The 27,976-nt window shown below is 42.0% G+C and overlaps 1 protein-coding gene across 3 annotated transcripts in view; it reads left to right on the top strand.

Moving 5' to 3' along the window:
* Window positions 1-27,976, top strand: part of pkp4 (plakophilin 4) — an 83,647-nt gene that overhangs the window by 52,147 nt on the left and 3,524 nt on the right. For all 3 annotated transcript variants that reach the window (XM_044365156.1, XM_044365158.1, XM_044365159.1), the window contains 13 exons: window positions 7,679-7,849; window positions 11,612-11,822; window positions 12,925-13,057; window positions 14,533-14,746; window positions 21,166-21,349; window positions 22,139-22,256; window positions 23,763-23,954; window positions 24,183-24,356; window positions 24,651-24,801; window positions 25,705-25,897; window positions 26,378-26,462; window positions 27,098-27,215; window positions 27,325-27,465. In XM_044365156.1, the coding sequence (XP_044221091.1) occupies window positions 7,679-7,849; window positions 11,612-11,822; window positions 12,925-13,057; window positions 14,533-14,746; window positions 21,166-21,349; window positions 22,139-22,256; window positions 23,763-23,954; window positions 24,183-24,356; window positions 24,651-24,801; window positions 25,705-25,897; window positions 26,378-26,462; window positions 27,098-27,215; window positions 27,325-27,465 (2,085 nt within the window). The remainder of the gene's footprint in view (window positions 1-7,678; window positions 7,850-11,611; window positions 11,823-12,924; window positions 13,058-14,532; window positions 14,747-21,165; window positions 21,350-22,138; window positions 22,257-23,762; window positions 23,955-24,182; window positions 24,357-24,650; window positions 24,802-25,704; window positions 25,898-26,377; window positions 26,463-27,097; window positions 27,216-27,324; window positions 27,466-27,976) is intronic.

Here is a 27,976-nt window from a genome sequence, read left to right as displayed (position 1 = left end):
GTTAATGGACTGTTTTCTGCTTGTCTTCATGCTGCCTGGGGATATCCTCAGATGCCCTGGTTGATGATGACGTTCAAGGTGAACATTTTTGGTTGATGTGTTTCATCCGTCTCCCATCATCCTCTGTGTATTGTGATTCATGTCGGTGCTGCATGTGCACATGTGCCTTTTTATTTGTTCTTGGGTAAATAATCATCTCCAACTAAACACCGTTTCTACCATTGAATGTTGCACTTGTTTATGATGGTGTTCTCTTTTAGGGTCAGGCGTTGTGCTGTGATTTAACGACACAATCTGCAGAGTAGGTCAGGACAATATGGCCAACAATATGGTCACAGTATGTTTTTCATATGTCCAGAATTATCACAATATACTTGCTGCTTAATTTGAAGTTCAGAGGTATATTCAGCTTTAGATTGATTTCTATACAAATCAGAATGCTCAGAGCAGCTTTAACATTTAAGCCTTAACAAAGAAATAGATTTATGTATTAAAATACATAAATTAGAAAAATGTCCTTGCTTCTGTTTAAGTAGAACTCTCACAAGCTTGTTTTGTCCTTGAATCAGCCATGCTGTTAGCTCTGTATACTCGTGGTGGTGGTGGTGGTGTTGGTAGTTTTTTCAGATAGTGGAAGAGGTTTGTTGTTTCCCAGCTCGCCTGCAATGAATATCAATTTGCTCTTTATCAGACATTAGAAATCCAAACCATCTCCCGATCACAGAAGTTGTGTGACTTCTCTTTGCTACAATTTCTTTGTCGCATGGAGACATTTGAGCCTCTTAACTGTCCCTTATTTTCATGTGTATCTGTGGGTTCTTGTTAGTGGGTGGTTTTGTTTGTCTTTTTTTTTTTTCTTCCTTGTTTCAGGGCCTACTCGTGTCGGCTGCACAACCCTGTTGCTGTAGCCTGATTTGATGATTGTTCAGAACTTTGACTTGCAAAACAGTTCCATTTATCAGAAATTACTCTCAGCAGTTAATCATTGTTATTGAGGGATTTTTTTTTTTTAATTTGTTATAATTTTCAAGATTGTCTTATTGCTTAGCCCCACTATACACACAAACACACACACTGCTACTATGACTGATGATATCTCAAGCAGACACAGATGGGTTTTCATTCCTTGTCCTCTGAGCAGGGAGAAACCAGTTCTTCTCTCTCTCTCTCTTTCTCTTTGGTAGACCATCCCTCCTATGTCCTCCTCCTCCCATATCTCTCCCACGCCTTCACTCTTCCTCCTGTTTTTCCTTTTTAAGGCCGAGTTATGCAAGAAAGGATCTAGTTTACTCAACGTGTTGTCAGGGTAAAAAGACGGCCGTCACGTAGAGGGGCGAGACATGATAATCATCTAAATATAGAGAACCGGCACACAATTTCAGTTTATCCTGAAAGGCATTCATAGTGTAACACTCAGTTTTACATTCGAAAAAGCCAAAATGATTGTGGAAGGAATAAAAATGAAGAGCTAGAAAGAGAAGTTCAAACCTCGCTCACTTACTTTCTCACCTCCTCACTCCCAGACGATTGCTGCATGAAGTGGGTGTAAATGTCAGACGGTCTGTTTCAGAAAATTCCAGAAATTTGTCGGACACATCCCTCCCGATTCCAGAGTTAGAAAGGTGTGTGTGCTTGGGGGGGTGGTGGGAAGGTGTTCAAAACTGTTCAATCATCCGACAAGTGGTTCTGATGGAGTATACGGGCGCCTTTACTCTACTCCCCCCCCCCCCCCTTCTCTCACTGTCTCCCTTTCTCTCGTGTACACTTGACTGGAGCCTAGCCTCTAACACAATCAGTTGTCACAAGTGCTCGATGAGCCATAGTAGAAGGAATTAGAATGATCACATGATCGGACTCAATTTCAAGCATTTGGCTAACACCATCTGACAGCCTAACCTTGATATTGTAGCTGTTGGTGGTTTTCTGTCACTAGCTATCCATATGATGTTTTGCCTCCTCTCCTCACCTCTTTCTGGTTCTGCCACACGCATTTTGTGGTTTTCCATCTTTTCTGTCCAACAGACTATTATCCCCTCTTCTTGTGTTTTCTTTCTTACTCCTCTCTAGTTCTTTCTTCTCCCTCCACCCACCTGGCTCCCCTCGTCGCACGTCATTGCTGTCATTGGCAGGAAGTCATACCTCTCTGCTGCTGAAAAATGGAAAATTAAGACAAATTGTCCCTGATAATGTGTTCATTACACTCAATTCCCATTTCAGAGCAGAGTGGGACTGAGAGAGAGAACAGGGGGAGATGGTGTATCTGCATGTGTGGCTTCTCCGACCTGCCAGCTAAACCACCGTAGTTTTAACTGTGGTACGCTCAATACTATGTGTAATGGTTTTCTGGTGATCATCCCAGTTCTTCTTACTGTGTTCTGTTTGTTTGTAGAGGGGTTTTTAGAGTTATTTTTGTCAAGGAATGCAGTCAGCTGCATCCATTTAAGTGTTTGTTTCTCCAGAGTAAGCATGCGCCAAGCCACCACCGCCCTTCATCTAGCCTGTGCCAAATGTAATCTGTTAAAGCCACGGTGAGAGGGCTGAGGGGGAGAATTAAATGACTATAACGCACCAGAAATGTGGGCCATTCATCCTCAATAGACAGCAGTATGTTATTTCTTTTTTTTTTTTGGTAACAATTTGCAGATGCTTTTAGAAGTGACTGCAACCTTTCTATCAGGGGAGCAGAATAAAGAAGGCAGACGGATTAGCCTCTTCTAAGGTTGTTTGAATGTTGCTTCTTTAAGGAGTCAGGCTGCTAAGAGGGAGAGATATGCATGAAGGCTCCTGTGCCTGAGAGAGCGTGTCCCTCTCACTTGGTCACAGCTGTGCCAAAAGCCCCGTTGATGTGGCTAGGCTTTACATGGGATGAGAAGTCTCTGGTGATCCTAGACGGCCTCATTAACCCTCTTTTCATTCCCCCCCCCCCCCCTACTCCCATCTTATATTCTCTTCTGCTTCATTTTCTGTTGCTCCAGCTTTTTCCTTATATTTTACCGCTACCTCCTCCTCTGTCACATCCTCACCCCCCTTCAAACCTTTGAACAAGAGAAGCTGAGCTGACTTCCTGCCAAGCTGCTGCTAGTGGCTATTGTGTGCATTGCCACAGATTTAAAGGCTTCCTAGGCTATTGAGTGTGCCATTACAGCACACAGCAGCAGCATTACTCTGTTTTACTCCCTACCTCGCACAGCCTGCCTGCCATTTCAGAGTACTTGTTCATATGTTGTCCATAGTTAAGTTCAACCATTTCAAGCCTCAAAGCTATTTGCTTGTTTAATGTAACCTATTGATAAGTCTATAATTTTGCGCATTTGACTGATATTGTGAACCTACAATATATATTGCAGCTGCAGTGGGTTCATTCAGCAAAAAGCCATGAGAGTCCACGCTTAAAGCTAAAATATATTCACCCCCAAGTGCCTAAAATCCTCTAAGCTGCTCTAAAAGCATTGCAGCGAGTGGCTTATTGCTTTTATTAAATTATGTTGTTTTTTTAAGTTGTTTTTTTTTTCTCCACCAAGCAATTCCTTAACAATGAATAACAACCTGGTAGCAGGTGTGGAGTGGGCTCGGGTATTAAACAATGCAGAATGGCTCAGGAGCAGGTGGGGCGCTATTGGCAGGGGGCTACCCTGTTGTATAGGCTAAGCAAGCTTTAATATTGTTTTTTTGCAGAGAAGTTATGGGGTTTTTAAGACACAAACAATAAAACTACATTTAAACACCTCAGTAAACCAACAAAAACACATTCAGGTTACAGTTAAAAAACAGGCAACAAAAACATTCTTAAGAAAAGCTTCAAGTTGTAACATTTTACTTGATGAAATAATCAGGCATTACAGACATCCCTGGAACTGACAAACCAGATAGCAAGTGATTAAAATGACATTTGGAGAGAGCCTTTATTTAAAGTATGTACTGTAAGTAATGATGTCCAGTATGTGCAGAGTTTGACATTAGAATACCGTTTTCACATTCATCTGCTTCATGGGAAAAGTTTCTCCATGCTCATCTTAAATCTGAGTTTGAGATGTGCACCTAAAAACATGATTTTTGATAACAACTACTTTGGAGTCAGTCATGGTCCAGTGTGAAACTTACGCAAGCATGATGTAGAAACCTGAAGCCTCCGCTGCACATACTGTGCTGCTGTGCCCAGCAGTTAAACTTTTGAACTAAAAAATATTTGCACATTCATAGATTTTGGATTCACTGTGGAAGAAGAGGGAGTAGATATATATTTCAGAATTTAACGTTTTTATTGGAAAAACCATATTGGACACAAACAGGACACCCACTGTTCAGACTTCAGGTCAATATAGGACTGTACTATTTTGGGGTGGGATGCTTATTGACTCCCAAACACTGTAAATTTACTGTAAACACATGAACACTTGGACATCAGACATTCCCAATGTGTGTGTGTTTGTATGTGGGGACCACACATCAGCTCAGTCTCCAGCTGAGTTAATCCCCAGTAATCAGCCAGGAAGGATACCATTCAACAGGGATTTCTCCTGAACCTCCAGATGACCGCTCCGCCACTGCCTGATAGCTAAGTGACCAGTGAGCTGGGATTTATAATATAGGCTCACCATGGCTACGATCTCAGCCTGTATGTACTCTGGTCTGCAGCCACCTGTTCAAATAACATTAATCATTAATTTAGTATATTAATTCTCGTAAGATTTCATTATGCAGCCACAAATTGGCAGGAGCTTTTGACCAGCTCCCTGATGCTCCCCCAGAGCTCGCTTGGTTTCTATACTTCTGAAGACTTCAGGGGTCAACCTCAGTCTGGCCTGGTATCTACATCTGGATTTTTCCCTCATCTTGTTCCCAGAGGCCCCCCGCTCTCAAAGGAGGCAAACATGCTTACTTATTAATGTCTTCTGTCTCAAACTGTGACAAGAATCCCTCATTTAGCTTGTTCTGCATGGCAGAATTGTGGTTTAGCAGCAGTCTGTGTCTGAGCTCATGCAGTTGGAGAGGACCCAAGTGATGTCTGGAGGCTCGTGAAATGTGCAATGAGCAGTTAGTTGCCAACTGTATACCAGTCCACTGGGGTTCACAGTTTAGTGAGCTTCATTGATGTGAGGCTGAACACAAACACAAACATAGGCATGCAGATCACTTAAAATGTGTGGGTATGTTTGACAAAAATGGACAGAAGGAAAGCAAACCTCTCCATGTCCACATTGTTTTCTACTTTTAATTTTATCTGTGTGTTGTTTTTTTTTTTTAAACAGCTTTGAATGAGAGTGCAGTACACAACTCATTCATGCTGTCTTCACACCTTTACAGTGATATCATGACCTTTATCGTGCCTCTTAATAAAAATTGTCATGCCACAACAACATATTTAGCCCCAAGTTAAATTTAATAAGGGGACTGATTGGCTGAAGCATGCCATGCAGTTGTGTTCAATTTTCAAGTATTAGCCCTCAGTTCATTTAGTACAAACTTTGCAGCCTGTTACCTCCTGTGCAGCGATATTCAAATCCAGTCTCAAAAGTCTCAGCATTAGATGGCATTTTGTGCCATGTTTTAATCATCATTTTTTTTATTAAAGGGGACCTATTATGCTCATTTCCAGCTCTATTTTTTTATGCATGATTCACAATTCAAAAAACATCTTATTTATCTTATACTGGCCCTTTATGTAGCTCCTCAGTTCAGCCTCTCTCTCTAACAGGCAGTCTTAGCTCCTGTTTCTTTAAGGCCCCCCTCCCGATGAGCCCACTCTACTCTGATTGGCCAGCTTCCGGAGGCCTGCAGAGGGGCAGCAGGTATCAGTCGTGTTAAGTTACCGCTGATGAAAACCCAACATTTCGTGCTTAACTGCTTCATATTAAAAGCCTTTAAATGACTAAATAATGGGAACCTTTTATTGTGAAGAATTCATAGGAAATTAAATGTGTCTATCACTGAATTAGCGGAGCTTTGTTTGTGGCGCTAAAAAACGGTCAATGCAACAAGTTCTGGGGATATTTGGAGCTCTTTGTTCAGCGAATCAATTAGAAATAATTCTAGGAGGAATAGTACAAGCAGAAACAGCCACAGCGATGATGATGTTTTATAAAGAGCTGCAGACAACCTGCACACCTCTAACAGGTAAACAACTTATTTTACTTTGCCGTGCTTGAGCTTTTTGCTCTTAGGGATTACTTTTACATACATTAACGTCTTTATTTGAAACTTTGGCCACATTTAATATGAACATCCAACATTATAACAATATATATATGACAGAAAATAAGGAAGCACACAATTGGTCCCCTTTAAAGTTATTTTGTTTCATTGTGGATTTTTCCTGTTTTCTACCAGTTTAGAATGCCCTGTGCACTACGGTCATTGGGTGCAACACTATTAATTGCATCCGTGTTTCCCTCAGTTGCGTCTTTTCCTTGCTCCCACTGAAGATGTGAAGAGAGGTTCAAGGAAAAGATGTGAGTAACGTGTAACATGAGGAAACACTTCTAGAGAAATGAGACGTCCTTTCCTTTGATCGGCCATGTAAAGCAACAACAGTTTCTGATAGAACAGCACAGCTGGATCAGCTATCAGTCGGCTTTAACATCTCTGTAGCGACTTTTGATGGCTTGGAGTTTGTATTTGCACACATGCACTGTCCAAATAATAATAAAGGCACACAGTTATCACCACCAGTGCAGCAGTGAATTCTTTCTGTATGTTTTCCCTTAAACTGACAAACAGTGGAACTCACTACTCTTGCATCTGTATTTATTGATATTCTTATTGTATATTCCTTATTTAGTAATCCTTGTAATAATTAGAATGTCTTACACCTCCTCTCCCTGACTATAGTATCATCCATGATGTAGATTAAAAGGAAAAAACAAGACAGAAAGACAGATCATGAAAAGAAAAAAAGCAGGTGTGAACACAGCAATCGCACTCGGATGCGGACAGAAACAACCGGACTAAGACCTTTTTGAAGAGGTGGTCTTAGTTGATTTTTTTTTAAATGTTTTTTTAAATGTTTTTTTTTTTGTTGAAATGTTTTTCTACCTTCCTTGCACTTACTGCTTTCAATTCATTTCCATCCTGTGTGAAAATCAACTTAACAAACCTGAAACTTGCTACACAGTGAGGTCACAGTGAACGTTACATCTGGTTTTATTTTTGTCAGGGTTGCAGTATCGTTTTATGGAAATAGAGTGCAGACCGTGCAAATCTGTGAACTGTATTACCATGCAACAGTGACAATAACTTTGACAACAATAAAAACAGACATTGTTCACTGTGATTCATTACCTAACTAGCAAGGATCAAGTCTGTTAAAATGGATTTTCACACCATAACAATGGATAGAAACCAATTTGGGGGAAAAAACACATAGCATGCTGTGAGCATTTTATGTAATATGAAGCAGAAACATTGATGTGGTTCTTTAACCTCCAACATCTTTTTTCTTTTAATCTTTTGCCTATTTTTCACCCTGATATGGTTTAGACATTTAACTAATACCATTATTGAAAAAAACAGTAAATAAGCTGGAAGACATTCCGTGTCTTGCTCAGTGACACTTGGGAGTAGACTGACAGATTTTGACTCAAACCTTTGACACTTTTGGCACAGTTATGAGACTGTTTGTAATCACGAGACTGCCATGCTTCTAGCTACTTATCTGCTAACCACTCTCCTACATCCTCAGGAATACGGAGCTCATATGCCAGTCAACACAGCCAGCTAGGTCAGGACTTAAGGTCAGCCATGTCCCCAGACCGCCACATCGCACCAATCTACGAGGATCGGACGTTCCAGGGCCCGTTGTACCGCAGCCCCAGCCACACCCAGCAGGGAACCCTCTACAGGAGCCCCTCAGGTATTATTTATATGGTAAAAACCCAGAGGCAGGTAAAAAGCCTCATTCATGGACAGTAACAAACCACCCACAAATTACATGTCACTTTTATAACACAATATCTAAGACACACCCACCCCTGCATATTGTCTTAATTGCCTCTCATCTATGGGCTGTCACCTTATGACAGCGAAAACAAAGTTTGTGTTGCAGGTTAGGCAATGTGTATATTAGATTAGCAATGTGTTTTTTCTTAAGGCTTTTAGAGAAAATATAAACATTGAACAGATTGTGATTCAGAAGACACTGACATAGGGCTGTGTGATATGACGATAAATATTGTGTGACGATAGAGAAACATCTATCGTTTTATGCTCTATAGTTTATTTCATTGTGTCGCAAATCACACTCTTTACAGCAATATTTTTCATCATTTGGAGTCCGTCCATCTTTTGTGCACATTACATTAATAAATTCTTCTTCTTGGTGTTTTACTCACAAAGCTTTTATTGCACTTACAGTAACGTAACAAGTGTAGCTGTCATCAACTTGAGTGCTTTGCCTGTTTCACTGTCTCTCCTCTGCTCCGCTGTGTGTGCAGCACACACACACGGGGGGCTCAGCCCTGCCCCTTGTGAGAAAGAGAGGAGGAGAGAAGCAGCGAGCTTCCAGCGACCATAAATGACAGCAAAATGGAGTGGAGGCTATGTTTATGTTATTCACCTAATTTATGTGCACTCGTTTCATTTCAGCTCAGTGTGAGAGTCTCTACTGCGTTTTGCTGTCATTCATGGTCACATTACTCTCCTCTGCTCTTTGTGGTTCAGCGCGGGCGGGGCTCAGCCCTCCGTGTGTGTGCGCAGCGCAGTAGAGGACAGACAGTGAACCAGGTGAAGCACTCGAGTTGACAACAGCTACACTTTTTACATTACTGTAAGTGCAATAAAAGCTTTGCGGTAAAAAGCAAAGAAGAGTAATTTAATTTAATCTGCACAAATGATTGACAGACGGGAGGAGGGGAAGGGACCAACAACTATTTAGTCATTGAATTTACAGAAAATGTGCTATATCGGGATATGTATCGTTATTGGGATATGAAATGACCTATATCGAGATATGAGATTTTGCTTTTTTTTTTTTTTTTTTTTTTTTGCTTAAAGTGACATGAGAAGATTGATACCACTCTCATATGAAGCTACAGCCAGAATACTCCTCTTGAAGACTTTTTTTGAGTCTCATTGTTATGACAAGACTCCAGGAAGTGACTGCACCTGGCCACAGAATAGACAGCGGCACATAATCTCCTGTAAAACCGCAAATTTGTTGTTTTTATACTTCGGTTTTTGTAGGGATTAAGCAGACAAGATATAACATGTTCATTAATGAGCTTTAGATGTGCTGGTAGACAGATTTTGTTGCCTTTGGACGGAGCCAGCCAGTCCTTATGCTAAGCTAAGCTAACCATCTGCTCTTCATCTTTAGCATATTGGCATTAGAGTTATTGATCCTCTCATCTAACTCTTTTCAAGAAAGTGAATAACCTTATTTCCTTAAATGTTGAACTATTCCTTTATTTACAAAAAAATGACAACATAAGTGACAATGAAAATAACCTTTGTAGCTCAGTGACTTCCAACCCACGGTAAGTACATTGTTACCAGGCTGTGAGCAAATAACAGAAGAATATTTATCTGACTTGTTAGGATATGGGTAATGACCTTGTCCTTTGTGCGGACTGTCTGATACATCATCAGTACCCCCTGCTATTGCTAACTAATTAGACACACAAGTGTTGACAACTTTTTAGAGCTCCCTGACCAACACTGAGTTAACATAAGGTGTGTGTGGTCAAGATAAGCCCAAATTTTCACCAATAACATTTTCATTTCAGGCAGACACATCTTCACATCAAGAGCACTTTCATTTTATTATCTATTACGGATTCTCCTTTTGTCTTAAAATCTTTGTCTTTTCCATTTAATCTGGGGCCCCTTGACTCTGGTGTTTTGTCGTCCTTGGGGAACACAATTTCCCTGCCCATCTGGCCTTAAGCACTATGTATGTTGTGTCTTTTTTTTCTTGCTTTTTCCCTCTTGCTTTCTATTTTTCTTTCCCTCTGTCATCCTCTCCTTCCCTGCCTCCCTCCCATCCTCCCTCCACTGCCAGGCAGAATGGGTGAGACATGAGTTAATAGGCAGGTACTGATATGTCATCCCACCACAAAGGAGTCCATTACCCGTGTGTCACACTGAGAATGAGAAGAAGGATGAAGGGGCCAGGGGACAGCTTGGTTACCTACTTCCACAGCCTGCTCTCTTACAGCTCTCCTGATGTTGGCATTCTCCTCTCATCGTCACCCCTGCCTCGGATACATAGCTTAGTTTTCGCTGACAAACACTCTCCATGCAGCCTTCTCCTTGGCTCACTGGAGATCTGCTTAGGCCGATAAGTCGACTAATAACTGCTATTGATGCCGTGAAGAAGCCACTATAATGTGTTTATGCCGGCTATATTGAGAAAAAGACAAATGGAGCGGAGCTGGAGGGGGTGTTCAATATGGAGTCTTTGTAAGAGCTACCACACTAGAAAAATCCAATTGTATCCCAGAGTTTTCTTTGTAATGTTGTGAAATGAAATTTCAATGGGCCATATCCCCCCACCGGTTTTCCATGCATTCTTTTTTTTTTCAGTCTTTTTCTGGAAGCTTGCACATTACTTTTTGTGCAAGTGGAAGCAAGATTTAAATGTTGATTAGAAATATTGATCCTTGGCTGACAAATGTGAAATGGGATCCAAATATTTCTGGTGAAGGTACATTATATTTGTAATTTGTCTTCCATAGTCTTTGTGACAGTGATTCCTTCTGTAAGGCTACATTTTGGGAGATAACCATATGGCAGGGTAGCGTTGCTGCCCAACATAGAGGTGCACTGATGTGAGAAATTGTGTTTTTGGAGCAGCCCCACGAGTTGACGTCTTGGTTTCTGGTAGGAGGGAGTTTGAGCACGCACATGCCCAGTCCTGTTGCCTGATAGAGATCTGACCAGTGGAGCAGTCACGCTGCCACAAATCACGTGGCTCTGGTGAGAAGGAGGGCTAGAGCCAGCCAGCTTGTTTATGCAGTCCTGTGTTTGTGACCCATTGTGTTAAAAAACTGGGTCATAATATCACTTGAAGCGAATGAAAACAGGAAAGATGACAAAAGCGATATGCTGTCAGACTGAATATTGGACCTTGTCTGGAAGGATGACTTCTCTGCATGCTTTTGTTTGTGATGCTGCTGCTTTACTAGTGTGTCTCTGACTGTTTTTGGAGCAGGTCATGTTTTACCATTGCCTCTCTGCTGTGTTTGGCAAAATCAGCCTAAGAATACAGTGGCGCAAAGGAGCAAGAAGGTGCTAAGGAAAGGATTCGCAGATCATCGAGCAGGTTGAGTTTTCCTGGGCTCTTTGAAAACCAGCAGGACCCCTCCGGCTAAACACAATCTTGTAAAAACAAAACAACAAGGAAAAAGGCCTTTGAAGAAGACTTCTGTTTTTTGGGAGCTGTGTTTTATCCTCATCATTAATTGGTTCCAGATTTGAGAATTTGCTGAGTCTGTCAGAACGGCTGCATGTTTGTATTTTCAGCTTGGTTTTAAGTTATATGCTACTCATGTACAGAGCTCAGAGTTTATCTGAAAAGGTCTGAAATGTTGCTAATCTCCACTAACCTGGCTTTGTCGGTTTGCATGTGTGTTCTGTTTACATTTTCCTTCTAAAAGTTTTGTTTTTTGGCCCCCAGGTGTGGGGAGTCTCCAGCGGACATCCAGCCAGCGCAGCACCATGACCTACCAAAGAAACAACTATGCTCTTAACACAGCAGCCACCTATGCTGATCCATATCGCTCAGCACAGTACCGGCCCTCTGATCCCAACTATACTCGTCAGGCCGTTGTCATGGATGATGGTGCCACCCGCTCCCCCTCCATAGACAGCATCCAGAAGGATCCCAGGTAGGCACTGGTCACATTTTTAAACTACAGCACTAAGATGTAGTCAGTGGTTAGTAACCAGTGTAGCATAGCACGACCCAGTGATCCAAAGAGACTGCTTATGCTTACAAGGCATCGCTGTTCTGCTGGGTCAACAGCGGTGTCCTCTTACTATTCAAACAGTGAGCTCCCCGGGTAGTCGCATGCAGCTCTACTATGCCTGGCCACCTAACAATGGATTCTCACACACACCGAATTACTGCATCTGCTCTTGTTGTACAGACACATGTAAGCGTAGAGAGAGGGTGGACATCTGTGGTAAACCCCTGACTTTGCACATTGGGGGCTTTGTTTGCACCTATGTATGTCGCTGTAGTGCAAGTACTTGAAGTGAGTGTAACAGGGAGAGTGTCGTGACCCAGGTCTGTTCAGGAAGTGCATCGGGGGTAAAGTTTCCCAAATAATATTTGTTTAACAGGATTCCTGTCTAGGGAAATACATGAGTGTTAATTTTTCAGCTTTGGCTTTGTGCTCTGACACAATCAAGATAAAAAGTGTTTGACCAGCCTGGAGTCTTGCTGCACATAATTCACTAAACAATTTAGGAATGAAGCATTTCTGCTACAACTCAAACCCAAATAATCTAATTCATCACCTGGTTTTAGATGCACATAACTGCTACTCTGTTCTGTTTTATCTACATTTTTTTTACAAATACAGAGACAGAAGAAACTTATTAAAGTAACATACTAATAAATATACAGCAGAGCTTTTTATTATTAACTTTTGAGTGTAAAAAATGCTCCCTTAAGTGTATTTCAGTCTAAGAGATGCATTCCTCACTCCTGTGAAGAAAATGGAACTGAAAAAAAGTTTTACCTTTCTGTAATGTACTGCATACAGAAATGCAATAATCCAAGTGTGACCAATGTGGATTGTCATATAGAGCCAGATGTGAATGTAATTTCCTGGGCTTATCAGGTTGCCCTGAGGTGCTGAAGTATTCATTTTGAGAGAAACTGTGCCTGAGGTTTTTAAGGGAACACTCTTCATTGATGCCTCTGTTGTCATGCTGATACTTTTGTGTCGTCCCCCCCCCCCACCCCCCCAACTGTGTTTCTAGGGAGTTTGCATGGCGTGACCCAGAGCTAACGGAGGTGATTCACATGCTGCAGCACCACTTCCCCTCGGTGCAGGCCAACGCAGCCGCCTACCTGCAGCACCTGTGCTTTGGCGATAACAGAGTGAAAACTGAGGTAGGCGCCGTACCACTGCTCCTATACTGTGTCTTGGTCAAAATCTATACTCATCCATCTTAACATCTGATAATTATTACACATTATCTGCAGTTTTTGTCTATTTATCAGTAGCAATTGTGTCATGTTTAAAGGGAAACCGCAGTTAATTGCAATTTGGGTAATTTTTTTTGTAGTTGCGGCCATTCATTCTATTGGTTATTTGCTTAGGTCTCAAAATGCAGAGACATAGCTGAAAATTGGTCCAACAGGGAAATAATCACAATCAACAATCAGATAAGTTGTAAAAAAAATATCCTAGTTTAAGACCCCTTTTACACTGTGCGATTTTGGGCTTTTTGAGACCAAAGTTGACAATTTTGGGAAAAACGTGGTAAAATCTTTTGTCATCAATCCAAAACAGTGGTCTTAGATCACACTGTGAGACACATCAGACGACTGATTTGAAGCTTTGACGACCAAAGATAGCCTTCAGCAAAATCAGAAATTTAAGATCAAATTCTAAAAATGTGACAACTCGTCTACAAACAAACCAATCAGAATACAACATGAAATGATACAGAACACACAGGCTGGCACGACATTTCATAAGTGCAATGGGTGCCCAGTTTTCCTGTGCAATGAGACATTATTAGCGACTTTATGAGTCTGCTCACTCTCGGTTTTGCCTTCAAATGAAGTGCTTGCTAATCTGGCCAAACTGTCATCTTGTTTACAACCTGACCAATAGGGCCTATTTTTAGCTACAACTCAGCGTGCAGCCGATCATTTGTGTAGCCAGTTCCAGGGTGTGTCCGTGTGTACATTTTTCAGCCAAAGCCTGTTCTTTCCATTGACTGTTCAGTCATTCTGTAGATTCCCTCTTGAAGAAAGTGTCAAGTTGGTGGAGGAGGGAACAAAAGCCGGTCACCACACCTGGGCAGGGTCCTGTAGAAAACAGCAACAGTTACAAAAACCTAAACAGACATAGAAGCATCCGTTACAACCCTATTTTTGCCCTCAAACATTAAAGGTCAAGCTTGTCCATTTTTGCTTCAGTATGTTTTGGTGAAAAAATTTACACTTTGATAGGAAGGCACAGGAAGACGAATAAATCATCGGATACGAAGGATATATATTTTTATTCTCAGATGCCAAATGTCAACATATCACAGTAACAGTTCAGACCACATAATGAAAAGCCGGAAGCTTATTTTTATTTCTTAGCACGCTTCATTCTTTGCCCCAGATGAAAATGTAAATGTAGTCTTTCCATCTCCTGTGGTTAAGGCTTTTTCTGTGGTCATAGATTAGCATTACTTTTCTAAATAATTTGTATGTCGTATGAATACATTCCTTGCGTGTAGATTCTCTTGTCACATGAATAAATGCATGATTTTGCTCTCTGCAGTATGTAAACTGAAAAAAATGTATGAGTGGTCCGCCTTTCCTACCTGATAATGGTGTGTTATGGCCTTCGTTCACCCTGTTCACAGGTGTGTCGACTCGGCGGAATCAAACACCTGGTGGACCTGCTAGACCACAAGGTCCTTGAGGTCCAGAGGAACTCTTGCGGAGCTCTGAGGAACCTTGTTTATGGGAAAGCGATGGATGACAACAAGACAGCTGTGAGGAATGCAGGAGGAATCCCAGCTCTGCTCCGCCTGCTGAGAAAGACTGTAGATGCAGAGGTGCGGGAGCTTGTCACAGGTGAGTCAGCATGTGAGGGCACTGTATTAGCCGTGTAGTGAATTCTAAGCATGATAGTGTTTTTCCACCCACACCTTTGAGAATATGTGCATGCGGTATCCATACTGCTTCTTTATCCCTCCACCCCACTATGTGACAGGACAGGAACATCACACAGCTGGGGCAGAAGCTGCTGAATTATTTACCTGACAAACCTAGGGGTGTTTTGGAGAGATAGTTCAGTACCGTGTTGATTAGGTTGCTCATGAGTCTTGATGTGGTCTCTAAAGTGTTTGATGTGTCTGTTGTCGTCTGAGGCTTATTAACCATACAATATTGCTCCTAGAGATAAGGTGTGAATTAATATACTCTAACTAAACAATTAGACTGCTTACTGTGGTGCATTTTAAGATTAGGATTGTCGCAGTCACAGAGGCTTTTCCTTAAGTTCCTGCCCCTGCTGCATATGATATATGCAAAGAAGTAAAAACCCCATTTCCACAGGTGTTATGTCCCAAAAATGTCCAGGGGATGAGGGGAGTAACAATAAAAAATTAGCTCGGGGGGGGAAAGGAAGAGAGGGAAATGGATGTGTGAATGAAATAAAGAATTTATTTACAATATAAACAAACAATCACTGTTTCAGAGGAATTTTCCAATAACACTAACAGAAAGCAAACTTCTTCCTTAAAAGGAAGAGGTTGGTCTAACTATAACAGAGACAACAGACAAAGTTAAATTAAGTTAAGCAAAAGTCAGAAGCAATCACCACCCTCCCTCCATCACCAAAGGAGTAAACCTACCAATCCCGGTACACAACCACTCGAGTATGGTTAACCATCACACGGCACAAATGCTCCCAAGTGGCCCACTGGCCCTGTCTGCAGCTCGCCTCAAGCTTTTAAGCTCCAGGCCTTGATATCTTGATTGATCACCGGTGTGATCCACCACCCACTGGAGGAGTAAGGAGGGGGATGGCAGAACCTGTAGAGACACAGGAGAGGAAAAACACATACAGGTTTCATATTCTTTTATTAAGTGGGCTGCACAGCGTTCATTCTCTCTCTGCAAACAGATGTCCCTGACGATCTGCTTGTCAGTCTCCTCTTTTCTGCATCGGATCGTGTGAGGCTCACGTGTGTTTGTGTGTTGTCTGAGCTTTGCAAACAGGTTATAAATCTGTGTTGTTTAGGATCAGGGTGGAGCACTACAGAAATAAGCAAGGCAAGACATTTGGCTCCCAGGTGGCTGAGTCAGCTGTTTGTGCTCCGCTTCAGCCCCCGCTCTAACATGGTCTCAGGTTACAGTCCAGTGGTCTCCCGAAGGAAAACAATACAGCCGTAACATGAACACAACACTCTGTAGCATTTGCGTATTATTTGGGAAGAGATTGTCTTCAGTTTCCTGTTTTAATTACATGTCTGTTTACTTAGCTTAACACACGCCAAAGGAGAAAATAATCAACTTTTTAGAGAGCACAGAAACATAATTTGTCTCCGCTCAAAATCACTCCACTTGTGTTGAAGCAAAATTAAGTACACAAGGGTTTATAACTGAAAACAAACCACTGAAATGTCCTTCTCCGCTCCCTTCATTTAAATTTCAAAAAGCTACACAGACATCTGCTGCCCAATCAGAGTCAGCAGCTTTAATGTGAGCTCTGTTGAAGTTTTTCCCTTTCATCCACTAGTCAGTGAGCCTGCTGTGTGTAATTGGTAGTGCAGGCCCCAGTATGGGGAGCAATTAGAATAGGTCAGCAGTGCTGCATCACCTCTGGTTAATTACGGCTGATGAGAACAATCCACATAAAGAGCTTTCAGCTAGATGACAAGGGCATCCTACACCAAAGCTCTAAGTGGAGCAGACAGAAATCATTGGCTAGTACTTCACCGACAGCTCCCCTCTACTTGTAAAGCATTCTTTGGGCAACATTTATAATTTGAATGGTACAATAATTTGAGTCATTCAAAGGTAGTTAGCTAGAGACGCTTCGGGGTTCCCACTGTGCCGGTGGCTCCTTCTCGACTCCCCTGGGAGGTCCAGGTGTCGGCTTTGCTTCATTAGGTCTAGCTGCAAGAACAGGCCACCCCCGCCCCCAGCAGGTCAGGGGTCATGTTGTGGGGACACAGAACGCAACCTCAGCCCCTTTTTACCTGCCTCGTCTCCCAGCAGTTGTTGTGGTTATAGCTCTTTCCTCAAACAGCCCCTTCTATCAAAAGGCCAAGCCTCACAGCGCTGTCATTAGCCGTAATGGCCGTGATACCTGAATCTGGCTCGTACATGCACACACATACACGCGCAAAAACAATGTTTTGTTACCCTTTGTTAGATATTGCATCACTTCTCTTATCTAGGCTTTACTTTGGCAAACTCAACTACATACTTAATCACAATTTCATTGTTTGAGTTTTGAGAGTGTGTGTTTTGCTCTCACATAGCTGAGTGTATTCAAAGATAATCTTTTGTTCTTACAGAAAAATATGTGTTTAATGTAAAGACTCAACTGTTGACACACACTCGCTGCAAAAAAAATCTATTCTCTATATCTTGATTGGTTAGGTGATAAGCATACAAACCCTGTGTCTCTAATTGCATATAATCATAGTCTTCCTCCTGCATTATTATCACTAGTAACTTCACTGCAGTCATATTGTAGCCTTTGTTGTCTGGGGTGGATGAGCTGCAGTGAGTGAGAGTGGAGTACAAACTATTGACTAAAATGGCATACAACTCTAAACCTGCAGACATAAAGAATACAACTCAGCATAATATAAATTATAAGTGCTGAATGAAGATTACATATTTTAACACCATCTTGTCATTATGTTTTCTATTATTTTGCTCCAGTCCTGCTCTTTATTAGTATAAAAATGTATAGAGTTTAAAAATATAGTCTTTTGGAAACTGGAGAATGTGAAATATGTGAAACTCTATCTATATAACTTTCTTTTTTCCCCTTTTGTCACACTATTTTGCAAAAGACATTAAACAACTTCCAATTCAGACAAAGATTAACGGAATAGCATCAACACACATGCGCCTAGTTGCCAAATGTTGGCATCGATCGCTGTGTTTTTGTTTGAGAACAAAGAACGGAGAAGACTTTTGATCAAATGAAAAATGAGAAACTTAATTTGATCCAAAAATAAATACACTTCTAGCCGTGAGCGGCTATAAACTGACTTCGACTGAGAAATGAGAAACACCCACTAACCTCAAAAGTACATACCAAGCTGCCTGTGTGAGGTTTAGTCGATGCAGCATTGACAGGTTTCCAGTTCAGCTCCCAAAAATTGATAGGTTAATAAACTGGACAGTTTTTGAATGATCAGCAGCTTTTCATTGATTGAAGTAAATGCCCACCCAGGTACTGCACCTGCTGATATCATGGTTTAAGAGACAAAGATTGTCATTCACTTTTTTCCCAAGATTAATTTAATCTCTGTGCACCTTAAGAAGAGAGGCTTCAGAGATGCGTTTAGTCATCAAAAGTAAAAAATGCACCGTTAAACAAAAAACTTAATGTAAATTAGTGAGGTTTGTGGTTGTAGGATATAGGAGATTAGACAGATTGGAACAAGTTATCAATCTGTCTATGAGTTATTGGACTGAATCCAGAGACCTAGTTGGTATCTGGATCACTGTAAATACACAAGTTCACTATATTTTCTTCAAATTTGCTGCAACATAATTAACATAGGGCCCCGACAAACACACCTTCACGTCACTTCAATGACCTAGCACCACCAAACACAGTATTAACACTCAAGTTCAAACGAGACACTCACTATATTCTGAACGCTCGAGGATAAGTGTTGCGTATTTGTAATTCAACCTACCAGTTTGGTGCCAGTGTGAGTCTGTTTTAGCAGCCTTTTTATATGCTCATAATATAAATTAAGAATATATCTGATAAAAAGTTGCTGCTGGCACTTGCCAAGTTTTGCTTTGCTTTGCCTTGCTTTACTTTACACCGGCATTGTCAGCCCGCTGTTTTGCTCGTGGCAGAAGAAAAGCAGCAAGATGAAGACGACAAACAAGGATAAATTGCACTGAACGGATGATATTATTGATTTTCTGCATGAAAAATCTGGTGAATGGTTGCTGATAAGGGTCAACTGTTCCAGACACAATGCAGAGACAGTGGGCAACGGTCAGTGAGGGCTCAGTGGTGCTGCCGAACTGACTACTGGCTAGGTGTATCAGGGACCTCAGACTACTATGTCATACAAATTCATTCCCTTCTGGCCAGTTAGTGCCTGATCAGTGATCTTTTGACATTCAGCCTCTCTGTTTTGCGTGAAAGCCCCAGAATCTGCTACAGCCAAGCTACCTCAAGCCAAAAGAAATATCCATCCAGTATTCAGTTCTTGGATCAATGGTTCAGCAGCTGTTACAGACATCCTAGCTTCATCTTTTTTTTTCTTTTTCACCATCTCTCTATTGCACCTGAGTCTAAATCTGATTAGACTATTGGCCTTGGCGGTATAACATTGTTTAACTTGGGTCAGTGTTTCCAAGCCAGGTCAAGGCACCTGAAATCATGCCACTGAGCAGAGAACAAGGTTTAGAACTCTGTTTACACACACACACACACACACACATATATATCTGCTCTATCTGACTGTCAGATATGATGTATGGCTATTGCTGCTGGTGTTGCACCACTGACAGCGTTGTCAGTCATACCTCGGTGAATTTGCCTGTTGATTTCTCCGGCATGCCGCCTCCTCCACAGGACAAGTCTGAAATCCTGCAGAGAATGTTCATTCCTACAAATTGACATTTAAGTGGGCGTGGAGGAACGTGTAGGTAGGGGGAGTGGATTGTGAAATTAAAAGGACCAGGAAAGCTGGTCAACAGGCGTGTGAATTTATGTGTTATCAGCACATTAGTGGTGCTATTTCAGGGCAGTCGTTGTGTGTCTGAGTGTCCCGTGAGAAAGGCAAACACAGAGCGAGGAGCAGCTCTCAATCACCGGTCAGATGCATTTGATTGAAATGTATCCCACTGCCTGAGTATATCAGAGACGTTATAGCCCACCTGATGCTACAGCTTCAGCATGCGGCCCCACACACACACTGCTGGCAAGCTCAGATAAGAAACACATACTGCATTTTAACTTTCGAGAGCCAAGTATCATTTGACTCTCAGCTTTGTTTTGATATTAATAATTATGAAATAAATAATGAAAGTTTTCGCTCATATTTAAGGATTTTAATGGGTTTCGAAGCACTGATGTAATATTAATAAAGATAACAGTAAGTGAACTGACTAGAAGAGGTACATATCTGTCTGTATAGCTTATAGCTTGCAAGCGGTGTTTCTGAACGGGGCTCCTGCGGCCATATGATACACTATTATCATCTCCACTGGTTCAGTTAAAAAGAGGAGGGGGGGGTCAGCATGTTGAGAGGACATAAACATTGAGGTTGAGAAAGTAGAAGTCAGGAAAGCTCGTTATTATATTTTTTTTTACCTCTGTCAGTGAGGTGTCCTTGTTTACAAGTCACAGATACAGGTCTGCTGGTTGTGTACTGTGTTCTGTATTTACAAAACCAAGGTTAGTGACTTGTAGAGCAAAAACAGGGTACAAACATGCACCATGTAGTCTTGAAGCAATAACATTCAGACCCCCCCCACACACACACATGCGTGCATACTGTATTTGTATGTTGCAGTTTTGTTGTGGCAACGTTCTCGAGCATTAGCCGTGCGTGTAGCCCTGCGTCTTTACAGTAGATTGCAGCTCACGCGGTGTTAGCCTCCTCCAAGGTTAGTGGTGCCCTGCAGGAGTCAGCCTGTGCCTTTAGTATAAGCCTAGCAGCAAGAGCCATCTAATTAGAAGAACATGCTACATACTGGCTAATCCTTGACAGATGCAGCATCAAAGGCTGCTAGGACTGTGCATGATTATCAGTGGTTACCAAAAGTATATTTTGAATTGAGTGAAATGATAGCATAATTTCTGGAGACTGTACATTATTTATATTTCATTTCATATGATTGAGCCAATGCCATATGGTTCCCCGCCCCGTCCTCCTTTTTTTTTTTCATTTCAGGCAAATAATCTTCACCCTAAGGATATTCTGCTGAGAGGAAATTTGATGTGAATATCTGATGCCTTCATGCTAGAGCCGTGGTTTTGTGTGTGAAGTGGGGTATTTTCACTTGTGCTCTCTCTCTCTCTCTCTCTCTCTCTCTCTCTATGTGTGTGTGTGAGCCTCTTATCGTGTGGCAGCATGTTTTCCTCTTGGCTAAACGTGTGTGTGTGTGTTTGTTTGTTCGCGGACACATCCACACACACTGAGCTATTAAAAGCCCAGGCTGTTGTTAGTATCCTTGTTGGGTTACCCTAACTGCACATGACAAGTGACATAACTGGAGGCTTGCGTGCCTTGTTTGTTAATGGCTGTGTTGGCGCGCCGGTGTCTTCACAGGGGTGCTGTGGAACCTGTCGTCATGTGACGCCGTCAAGATGACAATCATTCGGGACGCCTTAACAACTCTGACCAACACTGTGATCATCCCTCACTCTGGATGGAGCAGCTCCACCTTCGATGACGACCACAAGCTGAAGTTCCACTCGTCGCTGGTGCTGAGGAACACCACAGGTTGTCTGAGGTAACCACCTGATGCACACATTTGGCGCTAGCACCCCACAGTGTAAAACGGACGCTATTGCATCTAGTGTGGAATGAGCTCATACTCTGGCTTCTCTGAAAATAACTATGTTGACCAAACCCAAACATTAAAACAATAAACCTGCTGTAAGTTGTTTTTAGAGACCAACGAGGTGTCACATATGCACATATGATGTGTGTGTTTTAGTCATACAGGGGTTTAATATACTAATATTTAATATTAAATAGCCATGTTTTAGTCAAATAGCTTGAATTTTGACATCTGTTTCAAAGCCATCCTCATTTCATAGACTATTGCACTCAAAAATGATGTAATATTTCCATCTTCCCTCCTGGGGCGTCTTCCTTTGAAGACATTGTGCTGCATGTGGGGCTCAACCTTTAATTGTTGACAACCAGTTGAACTGTGTGTGTGTGTGTGTGTGTGTGTGTGTGTGTGTGTGTATGAGCTTGTGTGCTTGTGAGCACACTTGGTTAGTTCCTTATTTACTCAGCAAAGTGCCATAATGATTTCAGTCAGACCACACACACACACACACACACACACACACACACACTTCATACATTATGGATGGTGTATGGGGATGGTAAAACCCACATTACACATCCAAGTGGAACACACACACACACAGCTGTCATTTTGTGTATTTGCATATGCTCATTTGTTTGTTGAGCAAAGCCCCAAATCAAAGGCCTAATTTGTGTGTGTGTGTGTGTGTGTGTGTGTGTGTGTGTGTGTGTGTGTGTGTGTGTGTGTGTGCTTTTTAAGGAACCTGAGTTCAGCTGGAGAGGAGGCCAGAAAACAGATGCGCACTTGTGAGGGTCTGGTTGATTCACTACTCTATGTCATCAAAGCTTGTGTAAACACTTCTGACTTCGACAGCAAGGTATGGACAAAGACACACACACATACATACACACACACACACACACAAACACAACTACTTAGCCAAGAGGAAAACATGCTGCCACATGATAAGAGGCTCTGGGGGAAATCCTACTCACTCTGCTTGAATCATTTTATTGCCTGTGTCTAACTGACCCTACCAGCAGCCAGCAGCAACTATTTCATATGCCTCGTCACCTGAAGCACAACCCATAATGCACAATGGTTGACATTCAAATTCCAATAGACCAGCTCACTGACCCAGAATACAGTATATTAGGGACTGTACCATTATTATAAGAAGGGGGAAGGTTATATGTTGTCATCCCAGATTTATAGTTTATTTCTTTCACCCTGTTGAGATTTATTGTAAAAAAAAAAAATCAGGTTTGTGAAACAGAATAGATGTGAATCATTGTATTTAATAGTGAATGAATGTTATCTCTCCCCAGAGCATGTCGTTTTTCACTCGCCTGCAGCGCCTTCACCTTATACTGCAGCACAGCAGAAAACACATCTACAGTAAAGTTAAATGCGCCCGTAATATAAGTTCAGCCTCACATGTTGCCAACTTGCTCTGTAATGAGTGATTTTAAATCAAACATGCTGACTGTTGTTGTTTACAGTTTGCGACGTTAATGTGCAGGTAATTAACGCATGTGTGTTTTCCTCAGTCAAGGAGAACTAAACACACACTTCATTATCTGTTCCTCCACAGTAAACCCAACGTTGATTATACACCTCACCTTGTCTCTAAAACGAAATCGGCTGTACACAAAACCGGAGCAGCTGCCTGTTCCCAGTTTGCTCATTTGGTGGCTGTTTATTTAGAAGCTATTCAAAATAGGAGCCGCTTTTTTTTAACCATTTTGTTATGTTTGCCCATAGACTGTCTATTAAATGTGTTTGCAATACATATATTATTTTGAGATGTTGGGGGAATTGCATTCTTATCCACGTCACAACAAAAATACAGGGAGCTGGGGAGGGTCTTGCTTTTTTTTTTTTTTTTTTATAAAATGAAATATAAGATTCAGCTTCCCTCCACAGGCCTGTAATTTGTCTCTTAACATCTTTCTGTGGTAACAGTAGAAATTAAATCAGACCTCCCTGACATGCATCTACGCACTGTATAACAACATAGAAAGTCAAGTGGCTCATGTGTAATGTAGAGACTGCATCCCCTGGGAACTGGGTCCTTTAATTTTATCAAAAATATGTGCTCATTGACATTCTGTGAAGCAAAGTCTGCACAGAACTCAAACAGCGTGGAATTAAATCCATTTGCTTTGGTCTAAATATTCTTTTCAACAGGAGACCCTTGGGTTCCATATCAAATTGATTTGTAACACAGCAAAAAAGCAGGCCTGTGTGTACCACACATTGGCTGTAGATACTGTAGCGTGCCGCACAGAGTTTATTGTATTGTAGCTTTTGTCATGGTGATTTAGAAAGCTGCCGCCATAACCACCCAACCAAGCCCCTGTCTCATTCTGCCTGCCATCAGATTGTGGAGAACTGTATTTGCACTCTGAGGAACCTGTCATATCGTCTGGAGCTGGAGTTGCCGCCGTCCCGACTGGTGGGGGGGCAGGAGCTCGACGGCTTACTGGGCAGCGAGTCGCCCAGTAAAGAGGTGGATTCCAGCTGCTGGGGCAGGAAGAAAAAGAAGAAAAAAAAGAGCTTGCAAGAAGACATAGTGAGTCTGTTTAAATAGAAGATCAGAGCAGTGGTCAAATGAGCAAGCAAGTTGAATTTGTTCAAACTCATTAAGTAGTTATTTTCAACTTAAATGGAATTTCAATATTAATGGAATGAAAATATTTTTGGCAACTTGTACAAACCACATTAAAAAAAACTCTTTCTGAAAAGTTCCAACAAAAAGAGTTTGTTACAGTCTGACTAAACTCATTGATTGTTTGTTCAGTGGGACGGAGTGGGACCCATCCCTGGCTTCTCCAAGTCTCCCAAGGGGGCCGAGATGCTGTGGCACCCTGCAGTGGTTAAACCTTACTTGACACTGCTGGCAGAGAGCTCAAATCCTGCCACTCTGGAGGGCGCCGCTGGGTCCCTTCAGAACCTGTCAGCCGGTAACTGGAAGGTACAGTATGGATATCTGCACATCCATTCACACACACACACACACAAACACACTTTCTCTTTTGTCTTTATATAAACTGTTACATGTGATATCCTAGGAGACAAAGCATTTATTCAAGTGGTTAAAAAGGATTTAACAGCTCACCTGCTCTGTGTCAGTCAGACTGATGTCTGGTTTACACTTGGCACACACACACACTTACTAAAATGTGTATCTGAAGACCATCCATTCTCCCGCGTGGCGTCTAGAACCTTTTTGAAGTTTTAATGTGTTTTTCTGTGTGTTTGTGGACAGTTTGCAGCATACATCCGTGCAGCGGTGCGTAAGGAGAAAGGACTGCCCATCCTAGTGGAGCTGCTGCGGATGGATAATGACAGAGTGGTGTGTTCAGTTGCCACGGCGCTGAGAAACATGGCACTGGATGTCAGGAACAAGGAGCTCATAGGTCAGGAGTCACACTGTGAAACTTTTCAGATTGTGATGTTTCTGTTGGGCTGAGTAACATGATACACAGAGATATATTGATGTGAGAGAGGTATTACACTGACACACAATGGACAGTGCAAGACATATAGTGTTGTGGACATTTCACAGTATGATAATATACATATTTAACAGTTTCATGCTTTGCATAATATTCCTTCTGACAACATGTACATTGTTAAATCCTTTAAAATAAGTTATTTTAATTGAGTGCAGAAACAAAACCCAATGTATTTTGTAACCACTACCGGTTAACTATCGGTTATTATTTTTCATTTCATCACACCTCAGCCCTTTCTACGCCGTCAAACTGTCTCATTTAATGAAAAACAAGTTTTTATGTGCTCTCTATGTGGAATTAATGAGGAGTTACAGTTCCAGCAAGGCAGGGGTGACATCTGTAGGCAGAGGGGGAAGGTGTTGCAGTGTTGGTTTAAGGTGCTTTTGGATGTGTGTGTGTGTGTGTGTGTATATGGCTTTTTACTGCATGTATCCAGGTCCTGCAGCTGGGTAGCTCTGCAGAAAGGGAGATAGGGGAAACAATCCTTTTTTCTTTTTTTTCTTTTTTTACACCTGGATGTGCACTCGCAGGTGCCCTTGTGATGATAAGGCAATGTCATTTAGGAAAACTGCCTACCTCGATGCAGTATCGAGCAAAAAAAAATATCATTTATGATGAAGCACATAATGTAGTTTAGGTCACTGTGGCAGGCATCCACTTATACATTATGTAACATATGAAAAAATGTAGTATGTGTGGCAAGTTCCCCCTCCTCTTTCTGTGCATACGCTTCTCTCTACCCACCAACTTGCTGTATGTCATAATGTATTAGCTGCATGTCTCACTTTCCCTCCTCCCTCTCAGGGAAGTACGCGATGAGGGACCTGGTCAACCGTCTCCCTGGGGGAAACACCACCCTGCTGTCAGACGAGACCGTGGCAGCCATCTGTTGCACCCTGCACGAGGTCACCAGCAAAAACATGGAGAACGCTAAGGCCTTGGCTGACACGGGCGGCATCGAGAAGCTGGTCAACATCACCAAAGGCAGAGGAGACAGGTGTGCTACAGCAACACTTATTTGTCCCAATGCTTTTAAGTGAGGGTGTCGAGTTCACGTTGATACAAACCTGACCCCCGAACATGTGCACATGCTCAAACAAACTGCTAGAACGGTCATCAGACGTATGTGGCTGGTGGCCAGCTCGCACAGAGTGTTCTGGACATTGGATGGTGGGAGTTTTACACAAACACACACACACACACGCACATACACAAACACAAATATTTAAATGCTCGGAGAAGGAGAAGCTATAGCCACAGGGAAGGTGGTTTTTTGTGTGCGTTGAGGTTACAGATCCCGGTGGAATGATGGAAAAACGGCTATTTCTAGCCTGCTATATATTCAGTTTTGTTCCAGGTCAAAACGCACTCTCCCTTCAATCATACTGTCCTGTAATACTTCCAATGTGATTTAAAAGGTTAAAGTGATTCAGGAATACTTAAGAAAGACATGTTTATGTGTTTGTTTGTTTTCCAGGTACTCTATGAAGGTGGTTAAGGCAGCTGCTCAGGTGCTGAATACACTGTGGCAGTATCGGGATCTGCGCACCATCTATAAGAAGGTACAGGCATGTTTGGGCTTGAAAGCTTGACTTAGTGTGATTTTAAAGTTATTACTTCCCTAGAATACATCACTCTTTTCTCACCATAAATGGAATTTGATTTGAACCACAGAATTGCAGGAATTTAATTATGTAACTCTAACTTACATTCAGTGACATGTTAATGACATTATTGGTAAGACTGACATAAATCAGGCCTAATCACATTAAAAGTTGCATTTCAATCTGCTATGCACATGAAATGTAGAGAAACATAAAACAGGCAGAGTCTATAACTGTAAGGAAAAAACACTATCACACTTGTTAATGTAAGTAATAGTAGAACATGTGTGTAACATGTTTGGATTTTAACTGAAAAGAAAGATATTTCATGCAAATACCAAAGATTCTGAAGTTTAAACGACTACTTCACCAATTTGACTTTATACAACTTTTTTTTTCACAAAACATGTAAACAGACTTTGATGTGTAAAATCACTGGAGTTCCCCTTTAAAGAAATTGTGCCTTTTCAAAAAATCTGGTCTTACTGTGGACCACACAGCCCACATGATGCAACACAGGAATTTTTCAAACATTCCCCATGTGACCAAATAAATAAAAAAAGTACCACAGATCTCTCTGTGCTTCCTTACAGGATGGATGGAACCAGAACCATTTCCTCACTCCGGTGTCAACACTTGAACGGGACAGGTTCAAGTCCCAGCCCACCCTCCCCACCAGCACCATTCGGGTGTCCCCAGTCAACCATCCTGGTAGGTTCAGTTAGCTGCTGACCTCAACACATGAAAATAGCCGCTGCAGATGAAACAGGAAAACCTCTGGAATTTAATGTTAAAATGTGTTTTTTTTGTCTCTTCGCAGCTGCCAGTGCCACGTCGTCTCCTGCAATGCTGGGAATCAAAGAGCATAGAGACACTATCAGAGATTATCAGAGAGCACAGTCAACTATGCAATTTTATAATTACCAAGGGGACAACAGTATTCATAAAAACCAGTATACAGGTACTGAAACAACGCACACATCTGAAATCCATTGAAAGTTGCATAACACTGCTCTTTAAAATCTTAATTGAAATCATATCCACTTCCTGCACCAGACCGTAATCACATGCTACCCTCTGGCCGTCTCTGTGTAGTGAATTATCTGTTTTATCCCTCAAAATGCTCCAAGCAGATTCCATGGTCAGTCTCCTCTCCCTGCCAAGACAGTCCTCTCTTATCAACGCCACCATAGCCTGCCAGCTCTGAGACAGACAGTCTGTCAGTTTAGTGTAGAGCTCTTCAGAGCTGTTTTGTGATGGAGATGGCCTACACAGCAGTAAAGTGGACCCGGGTAGCCAGTGCTGGACACTACAATGGCACCATTGTGTAGTGGGCCCAAGTCACAGCATGCAGACAGGGGGCAGTGAGTGGGTACCCAGACATACTACAGCCAGACGAGCACTCTCGCCAGCCTACGCCGGTTGGCAGGAGAGTAGGGAGGGCAGAGTAAACAAAATGAGCCGCAGCCTCA

This window comes from Thunnus albacares, chromosome 11, assembly GCF_914725855.1.
Source record: "Thunnus albacares chromosome 11, fThuAlb1.1, whole genome shotgun sequence".
NCBI lineage: Eukaryota > Metazoa > Chordata > Actinopteri > Scombriformes > Scombridae > Thunnus > Thunnus albacares.
The sequence above is the reverse complement of the archived record's forward strand: the minus strand, read 5'-3'. Positions and strand labels throughout refer to the sequence as shown.